We start from the raw sequence: 15,379 nt of genomic DNA on the forward strand, positions 1-15,379 counted from the left end.
GTTTAAGGGAGGCAAAATGGATTGCTTGTCCTTCTATATAATGTTTTCATTAAGACTGCATTTTGATAAATTTATGAACTTTGCAGATTGCTGTAAGTAGGATCCTGTGTTTATCATTTTGCATTTTAGTGATTTGGATCCTATGCAGGCTCCCCATTGGTCTGTTAGAGTTCGAAAAGCTGATAATCCTCAGTGTTTACTAGGTAAGATATTTATGTTCCTTTCCCGAAATACCACGTATTTGTCTATTCTCCAGATCAGGAACATTGGATGTATTCTTTATACTTTATTTTCACCTATCTGAAAATTTTTTTAAAGTTTTTTACATTGTGACCTCCTCAGTTAACATCATTAAAAATTAATCTTTGTCAACAGCAGTGACTCCTTCTGGTTATTCTTAAAAAATACTGGCAGACTTTCTTGTCATTTAGTTTTAACCAGTCTACACCTCAAAATTCTCTTATGTTTTCCCAGGATCTGAGTTTTATTTTCCTAATGCTTTATGTCACTTCTTTTTTTCCTTCTGTGGCATACTCTGCTTCTTCCATTCTGGTTAGTGGAACCCCTTTTCGTCTTTTGTCATCCCTATATGCTTGCAGTATATAACAAGGATGAACACTGAATTTGATGATCTTATTAGAGCCTTTCTGTAGGGCTCTGTACTGTATCTGCCGATATATTTTCTGATAGAGGAAAAGAGGTGTAAATAATCTTGTATATGTCATAGGGATATTTGAAGTGAAATAACAATATGTGAAAGTGAAAGTCACTCAGTCGTGTGTGACTCTTTGCAACCCCATGGTCTATACAGTCCATTGAATTCACCAGGCCAATACTGGAGTGGGTAGCCTTTCCCTTCTCCAGAGAATCTTCCCAACCCACGGATCGAACCCAGGTCTCCTGCATTGCAAGCGGATTCTTTTCCAGCTGAGCCACAAGGGAAGCCCAAGACTTCTGGAATGGGTAGCCTATCCCTTCTCCAGCAGATCTTCCTGACCCAGGGACCAAACCAGGGTCTCCTGCATTGCAGGCAGATTGTTTACCAACTGAGCTATCAGGGAAACCCTGATATAACATTATAGAAATGTATTTGTATAACATTTAAAACATAGAACATTTCTGTAACATTATAGAAATGTTATAACATTATAAAAATACTTTTAAAACTGTCATTCACTCTTCAGGTCATAAATTATTATATCCCATATCTAGAATTATCTTTCTCTTCCTGCTTTTGTAGATAATGTCTCTTTCATGAAGTCTTCTGAACCCATCTCCTCTATTCAGTCTTTTTCTCATATTTAGTGGATGTGAAAATTATTTTCTCCATTTCTGTGTTCATGCATGCCACATTTATTTCATACAGTGTAATACGTTGCCATTCAGCTGATGGAGTTATTACTAAATATTTATTGATAGTTTTGGGGTATTTCCGTAAAGCTTTTTTTCTTGAGCTCTGTATCATTCATCATGTTATTCATTAAATGCTAATTAGCATTTACGTATATAAGGTAAAATTCCTGCCATCTTTGTCTTGAGGTATAGGGAAGTAGTGAGGCTTCCCTGGTGGCTCAGTGGTAAAGAATCTGCCAGCCAATGCAGGAGATGCTGAAGACGTGAGTTTGATCCCTGGGTTGGGAAGATGCCCTGGAGAATAAATGGCTACACACCAGTATTCATGCCTAGGAAATTCCATGAGCAGAGGAGCCTGGCAGGCTTTCCAGGAGGTTGCAGAGAGTCAGACACAACTTGGTGACTAAAACAATAAGAACATTGGGAGGTAGGTAGAGGGTTGATAGGAAATGTTTTAGAGTTGGATAGACCTTGTTTTAAATCCTAGATCCACCAACTGCATGAGAAAAGATACTATTTATCTTATTCAGGCCAATAGTAAGTGCTTAATATTACTATGTCCAATTATTTTTCCTTTCATTCTAGAGGGAATTATAAGAAAAAACTTTTAATATCCTGGGACATAGAGGGAACGTAAAAGCAAGGCTACCTTTGAAATGGGATTAAGTTTTTGCATTGGGTGGAGAAACTGAATGGTTCTTTTTCTTTCTTTTTTTTTTAATGTCAAACTTAATGCATTTTTATGACCAGAATTGCAACAAGAGTGGCAGATGTCTCTCATTTTTTTTTTATACTGGGTCAAGACTAATCTCATGGCCCTGCTCAGACATCAGCCTCTTGACTGGAAGGGCAGGCAGATCATGCAAGAGTTCAGTTTTTTTTTTAAAATTTCTATTAGAATATAGTTGCTTTATAATGTGTTTCTGTTATAGCATAGTGAATCAGTTACATGTATACATATATCTCTTTTAAAATTTCTTTCCTACTTAGGTCAGTGAAGAGCACTGAGTAGAGTTCCCTTGAATGTTTTTTTTTTTTTTCTGCCATATGTTGAAAGTGAAGTCGCTCAGTCATGTCTGACTCTGCGATGCTATGGACTATACCCTGCCAGGCTCCTCCATCCATGGGATTTTCCAGGCAAGAATACTGGAGTGGGTTGCTATTTCCTTCTCCAGGAGATCTTCCCGACTCAGGGGTTGAACTCAGATCTCCCGCACCACAGACTCTACCATCTGAACCACCAGGAAAGCAATATGTTAGTTAATAGCTTTTGTGAAAAGACATGTATATTTATGTATAGGACTGACTTCTTTCAGTTACATTTCAAAAATGAGTAACATTGTTTTTGTGTAGGTGATTTTGTCACTGAATTTTTTAAAATTTGCCGTCGAAAGGAGTCAACTGATGAGATTCTTGGACGATCCACATTTGAGGAAGAAGGGAGAGGTGACTTAACTTTTTCTGTTTTTTAAAGATATTTTCAAATGTCTAACTCACACATTTTCCAGCAGCTCTTCATCTATTTTTCTCATTCAGGTTATATTAGGGAATCACGTTTTGATGAACTAAACAGCTACCATTTTCTCTTGGCTATACCCTGAGCTTAAAACATTGTGTGATTAATAAGAAAATGTAAGATATTTTTAAAAACAGAGTTTTAGAGGTTTATTTTTGAAGTTCCTGGGCAGAAATTGTTACACCTTTGTTAATCATGCATCTATATAAAGCTGAACATGTGTATTAATGAACAGTCACTGATAAAAAGAGTGACTAAAGTATTCTGTACAGTCATCAGTTTATTCATCACTTTAACCTGCTAAGGTTGATGATGTAATATGTATTCGTTTCTATTCTTTTTATAGAAATTGCTGATATAACTCATGCTTTGTCAAAGTTGACAGAGCCTGCACCGGTTCCAATTCATAAATTATCAGTCTCTAACATGGTGCACACTGCAAAGAAGAAAATACGGAAACACAGAGGTGTGGAAGAATCACCACTGAATAATGATGTCCTCAATACTATTCTTTTGGTAACTAAATGTAATGTTTTTCTGTGTCTGTATGCGCACTCATTTATTATTATTCAGTCCTATCTGTGTGGCAGGTACTAGATGGGGCTATAAAATGAGTAAAACACAGTCTCCACATTCAGAGTTGCCACTGGTGTAGTGGGAATAAGAAAAGTGAACAGTAATTATAATACCATGTTACATGTAAGAATTTTGGCAAAGGGCCTGTGAGAACACAGCAGAGGGGTGCATCTGTCTGTCTGAGCAGTGGGAATCAGGGAGAGCTTCACAAAGAGGGGACAGTTGAGCTAGTCATAAATGGATGAAGGTTTAGAAGTGGACGAATTGCAGAGGCCTGAGAGAGCATGTCGGATAATCTGGTAGATTGCAGGGTACTTCCCAGAGAGGGGTCAGGGATGAGACTGAAGAGTAGCTGGTGAAGTGCTTGCTGAAGCATGGGACTTCATCTTACAGTTTAATGCCACTTTAAGCAGGAGGTTGACATGATCAAAATGGTTTTCTTGAAAACTTTGTAGCAAGTACTAGAAGGGGCTAGGGTGTCTCCTAGGTATAGGTTGGTGGAACAGGTCCAGCCCAGGGACCGTGCACACCAAGGTTAATCCTGATTTGTTGTTTGACTTTGAACAAGCCATTTAACTTCAGTTTCTTCATCTGAAGTGAATCTAATAAAAGCCTGTGAAGTTGTTGGATGCATTAAAGGACCTTCTGTTACACTGGTATTTAATAGAACTTTGCTAAATCATAGCTATTCTTACTATAATTGTAGTTACAGTCTTACTTCTGACAGCTTGTGCATTAAGACATTCTTGGGAAAAAGCTTTAAGAGTAGTGCAATGAAAAGAATATAGGACTTGAAAACTTCAAGTTAATTTTAGCCCTGCTATTTATCTGAGCGAGACTTTTTAGCCAGATTTTAGTTTGTTTATTTGTAAGAGATGTGGGCACTGATACATAGCTCACGTAGTGGTATGAAAATAGGATACTGTGTATAAATGTGCTTACTAGTGGATGTTGACACTTGGTTGTTCCTCTCCTTAAGAAGAAAAATCTCTTCAACGTGTTCTGTTCAGTTCATTTCAGTTCAGTGGGTCAGTCATGTCCGACTCTTTGCGACCCCATGAATCGCAGCACGCCAGGCCTCCCTGTCCATCACCAACTCCTGGAGTTCACCCAAACTCATGTCCATCGAGTCGGTGATGCCATCCAGCCATCTCATCCTCTGTCGTCCCCTTCTCCTGCCCCCAATCCCTCCCAGCCTCAGGGTCTTTTCCAGTGAGTCAACTCTTTGCATGAGGTGGCCAGAGTATTGGAGTTTCAGCTTTAGCATCAGTCCTTCCAGTGAACACCCAGGATTGATCTTCTTTAGGATGGACTGGTTGGATCTCCTTGCAGTTGAAGGGACTCTCAAGAGTCTTCTCCAACACCACAGTTCAAAAGCATCAATTCTTTGGCGCTCAGCTTTCTTCACAGTCCAACTCTCGCATCCATACACGACCACTGGAAAAATGTTCTGTTCAGTTCTGAACAGAGCATGTTCTGTTCAGTTCTGTAGTACATGGCAAAGTATGCAAAGGAATTACATGTCAGCGGTACCACAAAACACTTGGGGAGATTAGTGATTAAAGGATTGAAAATAAATTTCTGTAGAGAAGGCCCCTTCTTAAGGATATATCCTTAAGAGATTTTATTCCAATTATGCAGTTCAGTTGTATGCACTGCAATTTTTTTTTAACCACTCTGCACACCCTCACATATGCACCCTCACCCTCACATAAATCCTCACATGTATTAACAGAAATCATGTAGAAAAGATACATCGGTCATTACAGGTTTAGTCTGCTTCCTACTTTCTGTAAGTATCTCGTAAGATAAAATTATGGGTCTTTAATGTCATACTTGTAGCATTTCATATATGAAAACCTGTGGATTGTATTTCTCTATGGAGCCTCACAAGTGTTTGGGTGTTTAAGATTTTTCTTTTGTAATTTTATCTATTTAATAATAACACTTTAAAAAAATTTAATGACCTTGGATGAGCCTGAAATCATAGTGCACAGATTCTGGTTTTGCATTTTGTGAACTGAACAATTCACAGAACCTGGTGGTTACATTTAAGAAAAATCTGATTTTAAAATTGACTAGTCACTCTGTTTTTTGGAGAAAAATAGAAAATAATTGAGATAGTGTAGAACCAACTGGCCAATACAGTAAGAGCATTCTCATTGTTTTAAAAACACAAGTGTCAAAATGTCAAATGGTGTTTATAAGAGTTACAAAAGTCTGCAAAGTAATAAATTTCATTGAAAATGTGATTATTTTCTTTCTTTCCCCTAAGTTCTTATTCCCTGATGCTGCTTCTGAGAAACCATTAGATGGGACTTCTTCAACAGACAATAGTAATCCTCCACTAGAGAGTGAAGAATATGTAAGTTAATTAATGTTAAATATTTTAAATGCATTGAATTTCTAGGGATTTTGCTATACTTCTAGCAACAGTCATGAGATCTACCTCACAACAATGACTACTGTAAACAGTTTTATGTCTCTATACCTGTCATTTAAGCTCATCCTCAGTTTAACGAAGACTTGGATGAGGAAAACATGATAATTTTCTAGCATTCACTATAAAACTTTCTCTGTTATGAAATAAGGATCTTTTTATTGTAAAAATCACCTTAGGAAAACTTGAGTGACCGTCATGGCCTCCATTCAGTGACCTACTATAGAACGTTAACATAGGTACATATTTTGGGTAAAAGAAGTTTTCTGGAAATAATGAAAAAATATACTGTGTATGAATTATAGGATAGCCTTCACTTTAAATTTTTCATAAGTCATCAAATTTATGTTTTGCAATAGATTCTTCTTTGTATTTCAAAACTAGACAGAGAGTAGAAAATTCTTTAATAGAGTAACATGTAAAATGAAGTAAAATTTTCATGTTTTCCTTTTTGAAGTCTTTGATAAATTGAGAAATAAGTTTAAGTGACTGGTGTAGAGATATATCAAATTGTTAACAATACTGTTAGGGAGTGATTTCATGATATAACACATAAATTTAGAGTATATCTTAAAGATTTCACAGAAGAAACTTAAAGCTGTACCTTTAGCCTCACTAAAATATAGTGTCACATTTTGATCCTTGTAGAGATCGTGAAAACATGGAGCTGCATAAGAAAAATTGGGGCAATAATGTTTTAGACATTTGATAAAAGCCTGATTAATTTCAGGTGTTAAAATCTCTACCTACACAGTTTCTGATTATACATGTAAATGTATTGTTAACAAGTTTTGTTTGTTTCTATTTTGTTAAATTTAGAATCTCTACAATCAGTTCAAATCTGCACCGTCTGATAGTTTAACATACAAGTTGGCTTTGTGTCTTTGTATGATCAATTTCTACCATGGAGGACTGAAAGGAGTGGCACATCTCTGGCAGGAATTTGTTCTTGAAATGCGTTTCAGATGGGAAAACAACTTTCTGATTCCAGGGTAATAATTTCAGTTCCCGGTTGTAGAGATAGTATTTTTATTTGTTCACAAAATTTGACTTCTGACTCATTATAATTCTCCTCTTGTAGGAAGTCTGCCCCAAGAAAATGATAAGAAACTTAGGATATGATTTCTGTTCATTGCTGATAGAGAATATTAGAAAATATAGAGAATATATATAGAAATATGTATAGAAAAATAATTGGAAAGAAATATAACAAAATGTTAACAGTAGTTTAATTGGAGGGAAAACATCTTAAGAGTTCAGAAGTTTGGGTGTTAAATATTACCTATAATTTTTTTATATAGCTTATGTTGACATTTCATTTAAAGAGTTTAGCATATATGTTGATACTGTATAGATTACTGTTCATTTGCCCATCCTACTCAAACTAAGGGGAGAGAATCATGATATTGGTAATACAAAATGGTAACTGATCCAAAAATGTTTACTCCTAAGTCATTTGCCAGCCTCTACTTAACTGGATTCTCTTTTGGCTAATTACTGGGAACCACCTCATTTAGAGTAGAGGAAATCCAGGCTCCCTTCAGCAAAAGAGAGGTGGAGATAAATGGATTTTATATTGAGAATCTACCATAATGATTGAGAACTGAATAAACAGTATAACTTCCTTTGTAGTGTTTGAAAGACTGCATGCTAGCTACTTCCTAGGGTGGATTTCAAGGCCTTAAATTTTTTAAGTTTCTGTTAGCTTGAGAGCTGTCACTACTTTGCTGTTGCTTTTTGTCTATTGTACTTGCTGTTGGTAAATTATGGACTAGGAGAATGAAATAAATTGTGATCTTTTAATTTTATTTGCTCCATCTAAGTTGCCTAATTTGTAGAAGTCTAGTTTTGCTCTCTTATCTATGTGGTTTAAATATATGGTGGTATAAAAATATGCATATCTGAAGCAATTCTACTGATAAGCTTTTTTTTACTCCTTTATTTGATAGATTAGCAAGTGGACCCCCAGATCTGAGATGCTGTTTACTACATCAGAAGCTACAGGTAAAAATTTCCCAGTGGCAGTATATAATTTGTGACAGTGATTAGGTCAAGTTATTCTGACATTAAATATAATAATAGATTATAAGCTGTTTTCATTACAGGTTATTTCATTTCATTTCATTATAGGTTACTTAAGTCACTGTCATTCACACCAAGGTCCAGGGAAAGGGTGGAGACTGAAAAGAAAATATTCAGGCACTGGATAAATTTTTACTGTAACTGTCACTGGTGAAACAGCAGTTTCCTCAGTCCTTGTCCTTGCAAAGGGAAAAATTCATTCTAGAGATAAAGAGCAGTTTTAAGCAGCAGCAGTTTTATTAAGCAAAGAGAACATAAGCTCCCATGAAAGGATGAGAATAGGCAGTCTAGAAACCAGAAACTGCCCTGAAGTGGGGTAGGGTTGGTTTTTCAGAGTGGTGGAAATTCTCTTCCTGTGTCTTGTGTTATTTGATAAGTTGATTGACAGCTTTAGCTTATATAACTTGTATCCTTGTGTACAGGTGTTTACCCGTAAGCACCCAAGCAAAACCCACAGAGGGCAGGCAAAAACTGCAATGCTGGTTTATTACAGACACAGTGTAATGAGCCCTGGGTTATTACTTTGAGTCACCTTTTAGGTCTTGGTGCACCTGTGCTGGCAGTTTTTGTCTAGCTTACTCCTAATAAGGCTGGTAACTTAGGGATCGTTGACCACAAAAGCCAGGGTCTCTGGGTATGTTCTGATCACCGGTGTCCAGGAGGGAGAAGGAAAAATAACTGTCCAGGATATGGCTGGGACCCATGCATGTCTGACTAACAATTCATATATAATAATAAATATAATAATAAAATAATAAATAATTTTGTTTCTGTTTTCTTAAGATGTTAAATTGTTGTATTGAAAGAAAGAAGGCACGTGATGAGGGGAGAAAGACAAGTCCTTCAGATAATGTGACTAATACATATTCAGGGGATGCTGGAAAATCTGGAGATCAGCTGGGGCCAGATAATTTGAGAGAGGCAGATAAGGACAAAGGAGAGGTGGGAAAATCATGGGATTCTTGGAGTGACAGCGAGGAAGAGTTTTTTGAATGCCTAAGTGATACTGAAGAACTTAAGGGAAATGGACAAGAGAGTGGCAAGAAAGGAGGACCTAAGGAGATGGCAAGTTTAAAGCCTGAAGGACGACTCCATCAGCATGGGAAACTCACACTGCTGCATAATGGAGAACCTCTCTACATTCCAGTGACCCAGGTGGGACGGGGACTGGTTCTTTAAGTTGTATTGTTGTTGTTGCTTATATAACTTTATCCTAGTAGGAGATGATTACTTTGGATAAAGACACTTCTTTAAACAGTCTGTGTCTAAAGATCTATAGATTTGAAATCTAAATAAACTATTGGGGTTTTTAGGTCTACTATTTGTGCAGCTGAGAAATGTTTTGAAGTTTCAGTAGATAGTACTTCATCATATATACAGTGACCTGTTAGTTCTTTGGGTGTTTAAAAAAAAACAAAACCCAGAAATATTGGTGGGAAGAACAAAAGTAAAAATGCTTGATTTATGTAATTAGTTCTTATCTGTTCAATATGTAGTTTGAACACATTTTATACCATTAGGAAATGGAATAGCAACAGCTCAAGACCTAAGGAAGAGCAATGGTTTGGGGGTTTTTTTGGGTTTTTTTGCATAGGTAATAAGTATATTTTATTGCGAAAATCTGAATCTAGAAAAAGTGAAAGTCACCACCCATTAATTCCAGTTATCTGTAGAAATAACCATTATTATTGGTTTGGGTTATAGTTTTTTATACCTATTTCTATGCATTGATGTATGTACACGTATGCATATGGTACATAGTTGTGTGGATTTTTAAAAATCTGTGTATTGATATGTAGCTTTTTAACCTAAAAGCATGAAGATCTCTTCATGTCATTACATATGGATCTACTCCATCTCTTTAATTGTTGTATAATATTCCACAGCATGGAAGAGCCATAGTTTATTTTAACTCTTCCTCTCTTAATGCGTAATGTTATTTGAAGCTTATTGCTATTATCATGCTACAGTATAAATTCTTGTTTTTCAGTATTATCTGTTTCACATGAGTGTTTCTCCAAGGGAGATATGGAATTTCTATATAAATAAATATATGATATAAAATTCCTCTTCACAAGGGCTGTACCTACTTTATACCCCATCATTGATGAGTATAGGAATAAGGGAATACCACTATCTCCCCAACTTTCTTTTCACACTTCCTTCCTTCCATATATATGTGTTGAGTACATAGTATATGCCAGCCACTGTCTTGGGACTATAGGAGTTTAGTAGCAAAATTGTATGGTACATTTCTTGAGCTCATGTTACTTGCATTCATCTTTTAATTTTTTATAAAAAATTGACATTACCAGTCATAAAAGCTTTTGCAAATATGATGGGCAGAAGTGGTATCTCAATGTTCTAGATTGTATTTCTCTGATTTTTGATGAACCTTAGTGTCTTTTTAATATGTTTACAGCTATCCTTCCCTGTAAGTTGTATTCCATTTTTCTTTTAGGTTGATGTTCTATTCTTATTGATTTATATGAGTCTTTTATATTTTAAATATAAATAATCTGTTATATACATTGTATATGTTTTCTCCTAGTTATTTTAAAAACGTGTCTATTTACTTACCTATTGAGTTATAAATTATAACTAAAGTGCACAAACTTCAAGTGAATAGTTTGAGTTTTTTCATATTTAGAGACCCATTTAACTACTACTCATATCAAGATACAGAAAATTCTCATCATTCTAGAATAGCAATGATCAATAGAACTTTCTTTGAAGATGAACATGAGTATTTTGTGCTATCCAGTACTATAGCCATTATCTATCTATATGTAGCTGTTGCGTACTTGAAATGTGGCTAGTGCAACTGAGAAACTGAAGTTTTTTATTTAATATAATTTCCTAAAATTTAAATAGCCAGATGTATGGAATGCCATAGCCTAGTATTCCCCTCCAGGTTAACTGTTTTTATAATTTTCGTCAGCATAGGTTAGTTTTACCAGTTTTTGAATATCATCAATGGAATCATACTTTGCTTGCTCTTTGTGTATAAATGGAATTGTGTACACTTGTGTTGTCCATTTTTAACTACCATCTGTGAGATTCATCCATGTCATGACATGAATCAATATTTGTGCATGTTTTATTACTTTATAGTATTCTATGAATATGCCACTCAATTCTTACAGTATATTGTTTATTCATTCGCCTGTTGGCTTCCCTGGTGGCTCAGTTGATAAAGCGTCTGCCTGCAATGTGGGTGACCTGGGTTTGATCCCTGGGTTGGGAAGAACCCCTGGAGAAGGAAATGGCAACCCACTCCAGAATTCTTGCCTGGAGAATTCCATGGAAAGAGGAACCTGGTGGGCTACAGTCCGTGGTGTCACAAAGAGTTGGATACGACTGAGTGACTAACTTTCACTTTTTTCATTCACCTGTTGATGGAATTTGAGTTGTTTATAGCTAAATTCATTATAAATAAATGAACATTCTTATAAGTTGAATATTTCTTTTGGATATATTCTTAAGAGTAGAATTGTTGGGCCATGTGGTAGCAATATGTTTGAATTTCAGTAGATATTGCTAAACAGTCTCCCAAAGTGGTTGAATTAATTTATATTACCTCCAACAGTACAAAATAATTGTGGTTTATGCCACATAATCACTTATAATTGGTTTGTCAGGGGTCCCAGCACCACTCCCAGGTTTGACGATTTGCTGGGAGGACTTATGAAGTGAGGTAAAGTGAAGCAAAGTCACTCAGTTGTGTCCGACTCTTTGTGACCCCATGGACTGTAGCCTACCAGGCTCCTCTCTGTCCATGGGATTCTCCAGGCAAGAGTACTGGAGCGGGTTGCCATTTACTTCTCCAGGGGATCTTCCCGACCCAGGGATTGAACCCAGGGATTGAACCCAGGTCTCCCGCATTCCAGGCAGACACTCTAACCTCTGAGCCACTAGGGAAGACTTAAAGGACTCAGCATATAATCATGCTCACAGCTGTAACTTAATACAGCAAAGGGATGCAAAGCAAAATCAGAAGAAAGGAAATGGCACATGGGACAAATTTCAGAGGATATCAAGCACAAGCTTCCAAGAGTCTCCTTGCAGTATAGTCAAACAAGATGCACTTAACTCCAGCAATTGGTTGTGACCACGTGTAAATGTTGTCTACCAGGGAAACTTGTCAGGGGCTCAGTGGTCAGGGTTTTTATTGGGGCTGGTCACATGGCACCTTCTGCCTGGCATGTGCCAAAATTCCAGATTCCCAGAAGGAAAGTAGATGTTTAGCATAAACTATATTGTGTGCACAAAATTTAGGCATGTTGTTGTTGTTTAGTCTCTAAATCATGTCTGACTTTAGTGACCCCATGGATTGTAGCCCACCAGGCTCCTCTATCCATGTGATATCCCAGGCAAGAATACTGGAATGAGTTGCCATTTCTTTCTCCAGGGGATCTTCCCAACCCAGGAATCAAACCCAGGTCTCCTGTGTCTCCTGCATTGCAGGAGGATTCTTCACCACTGAGCCACCAGGCATAATAAACCGTTTTTATCAGTTTTGAATATGGTGGGACTCTGCCAAAATCCCTGTTTCCAGAAGCCAGCCAAGCCAGCCAACTTTGCAAACAGGCCTTTCTGAGGAGAGTAATCTGAGGCCTGCTATGTTAACTCTTCTCTGCACACATATTTTTTTAAGGTATTTTGTGATGCTTTAATGAAAGGAAATATATGTAATACATTTTTCATTATTAAACAACTGTAGGAATTCACTAAAGAAATACCTCAACCACAAACATATAGCATGGATAAAAGAAAATAAGTTAGGGCATATAACTAATAAACAAAAGATCTATTATTAATATTAGACATAGTATTTTAAGGCAAAGCAATATTTTAGATTAAGTTGACTGCATAATATAAACAGAATAATACACAAGTCACAATTTAATAGATATGCAAGAAGAAATGAAACAAAAATCATAGTATGTGATTATAACATCCCTTCCTTATTTTTATTTTTTTAAACTTTTAATTGAAGCATCATATTTTTACTATGTTGTTATTTTTTATGGTTTTTACAAATATTTTGTTTATTTTAGTGAAACTGGTACAGACACTGTCTATTTAAACCCATATCCCGGCCAAAAAGGATAAATAAAGTAAAAAAGAGCAGTGTTCTGCACGAATAACTTTTAACTGCTAAGGAAAACTAGATCTTTTCTGGGATCTTCTGACGAGATTTTTCTTTCATCTTAAAATGCTTCTCTTCAGTGGAGCCATCTCTGGAGTTAGTCATTATTCTCTGTCATTTTGACTCCAACTGGATATTCCTCTTCTTTTGGTCCAGACCCTCAGATTTTAAAAGTAGCTTTAAGTTAAGGAAAGGTCATTTTCCACAGTTCTGTTTTCCGAAAAACTTCCATCTCCCACTGAAATTCATAGTCCAGGAGTGAAGCAATCACATGATAGAACTTCAGGGCCAATTGGAAATTCATTAGGAACACTTGCATTAGTCGATCTTATTTATCACAAGCCTGCAAATGCATAGTCCTGGGAAAGGCGGAATCTCTGTGCACACCTGTAATTTTTAAAAAGGAGAGGGGGCTGAGGTTTGATCACCAAAAATCAACACAATGAAAAGAAACAATAATGAATAATGGACACTAGAATTCAAATTACCAGATGTTTTAAAGAGATGGGGTGCTACTTTTCAATTCTGTTTTGAACACCACATTACAAAAGAACTATTTTTTTTAAAAAGGATTAAAGGGAAAGAAAACAAATACAAAAGAATATCTATACCGTTGAATGACCCCCTGTTTGTTCTTGATAAACTACAATCACATCTTCCTCCATTCCCAGTTCTTTTGGAGTGTGATTATCAGCAATTCTCTGACCTTCAAAGAGAAACCTGAGTGAATTCATGGGAACTCTCTGTCTTTGACAGTATGATTCTTTGAGTTTCTTGAGATGTGTTGTCATTTTCTCTTTGAAGTGAATCTCACTGCTATCCTGTCCAATGACTCTGAGTTTAATATATTCTCCTTCCTTATCCCCCAAGTCCTCGAAGGTTTTGCTTCCTGGTCAGACATGGTGATGGTGGCTTCCCCCGGGGTCTCCGCACATCAGCGGCCTCGGGTAGGTAGAATCTCACTCTGAGATTTACAGCTCCGTCTCTCTACCCAATAGTACAACACAATGGCCGGAGGGACTTCTCTACGCCTTCTCTATGTTATTATTTTTAATGTACACAATTTATAATTCAAGGGCCAGAGCTTTCTCCCAGACTCAAGTTTATAAATTCTCAATTGACTTGTGAGGCCAGTAGGAGTACTTCTTGTCTAATTTGGTTTCTGGAGAGACTTCATTCAAGTTCTTAGTGGTCAGCTGATCAAATGGAATTATGTTCTTCATCTTCTCCAACTCTTTCTCATAGTCCTGAATCCTCGTCTTTGCGAGAGACAAAAACTCAGCACAGCTTTTCATGTCTTCTTTTCTTTAGCGTCCACCTGGGCAGTGTGTTTATCCTCTGATATAGGAACCTTTGGACTTCCTTGGTATCTCAGCTGGTAAAGAATCTGCCTGCAATGCAAGAGACCCTGGTTCGATTCCTGAGTCAGGAAGATCCCCTGGAGAAGGGATCGGCTACTGACTCCAGTATTCTTGGGCTTCCCCTGGTGGCTCAGTGGGTAGAGTCCACGAGCAATGCTGGCGACCTGAGTTCGATCCCTGGGTTACGAAGCTCCCCTGGAAGAGGGCATGGCAACTCCAGTATTGCCTGGAGAATCCCCATGGACAGCGGAGTCTGGCAGGCTACAATCCATGGGATTGCAAAGAGCTGGACTGAGCAACTAAGCACAGCAGAGGAACCCTTAGGGCATTAAACTTCTTCTCAAAGTTATCCACCAAGCTAGCTTTTGCCACGTTTGCCTTGTAGTAAGCCCAGTCGATGGCAGGTGGCTTCTCAGGCACAGTAGCCAACCTGGAAGTGAGGGTCTTATTCCAGGACTTCAAGGAGTTAGCCACAGCCTTCTGGTTTCAGGGGATGATCTCCCCAAAAGCTATCTTGTCAGTGGCTTTTAGAGCAAGTTTCCATCCAGCCATCTTAAGAACCTTCACCAACCCCAGGTGGCTCACTAATTGGAGGATAATTACTTCACAATATTGTGTTAGTTTCTGCCATGTATCAGCATGAGTCAGCCATAGGCATACATATGTCCACTCCCTTCTCTATACTCTTCATGATTTCAATCATTTTAATTTTTGCCTTTCTGGTGGTTTGGTGCTATCTTATGTTTTTTTCTTCTCTGATGAATAATAATACTGAATACATTTTCATATATTTATTGCCCATTTGGATATTTTCCTGGTGAAGTGCCTGTTCAAGACCTTTACCTATTTTTCAAAAGTTAGTTGTCTTTTTTCTTATTGCTTTATAAGAATTCTTCACA

At 37.1% G+C, this 15,379-nt stretch overlaps 1 protein-coding gene and 2 pseudogenes across 2 annotated transcripts in view; 1 reads left to right on the forward strand and 2 right to left on the reverse strand.

Moving 5' to 3' along the window:
* The window catches only part of RAB3GAP1 (RAB3 GTPase activating protein catalytic subunit 1), a 125,197-nt gene that overhangs the window by 83,745 nt on the left and 26,073 nt on the right, over positions 1–15,379 (forward strand). For both annotated transcript variants that reach the window (XM_005676194.3, XM_005676193.3), the window contains exons 11-17: positions 130–203; positions 2,707–2,799; positions 3,216–3,385; positions 5,721–5,810; positions 6,705–6,877; positions 7,835–7,889; positions 8,751–9,122. In XM_005676194.3, the coding sequence (XP_005676251.1) occupies positions 130–203; positions 2,707–2,799; positions 3,216–3,385; positions 5,721–5,810; positions 6,705–6,877; positions 7,835–7,889; positions 8,751–9,122 (1,027 nt within the window). The remainder of the gene's footprint in view (positions 1–129; positions 204–2,706; positions 2,800–3,215; positions 3,386–5,720; positions 5,811–6,704; positions 6,878–7,834; positions 7,890–8,750; positions 9,123–15,379) is intronic.
* On the reverse strand, positions 13,710–14,061 carry LOC102171743 (annotated as a pseudogene).
* LOC102172011 lies at positions 14,205–15,290 on the reverse strand (annotated as a pseudogene).

The sequence above is a fragment of the Capra hircus genome, chromosome 2 (genome assembly GCF_001704415.2).
Source record: "Capra hircus breed San Clemente chromosome 2, ASM170441v1, whole genome shotgun sequence".
Taxonomy (NCBI): Eukaryota; Metazoa; Chordata; class Mammalia; order Artiodactyla; family Bovidae; genus Capra; species Capra hircus.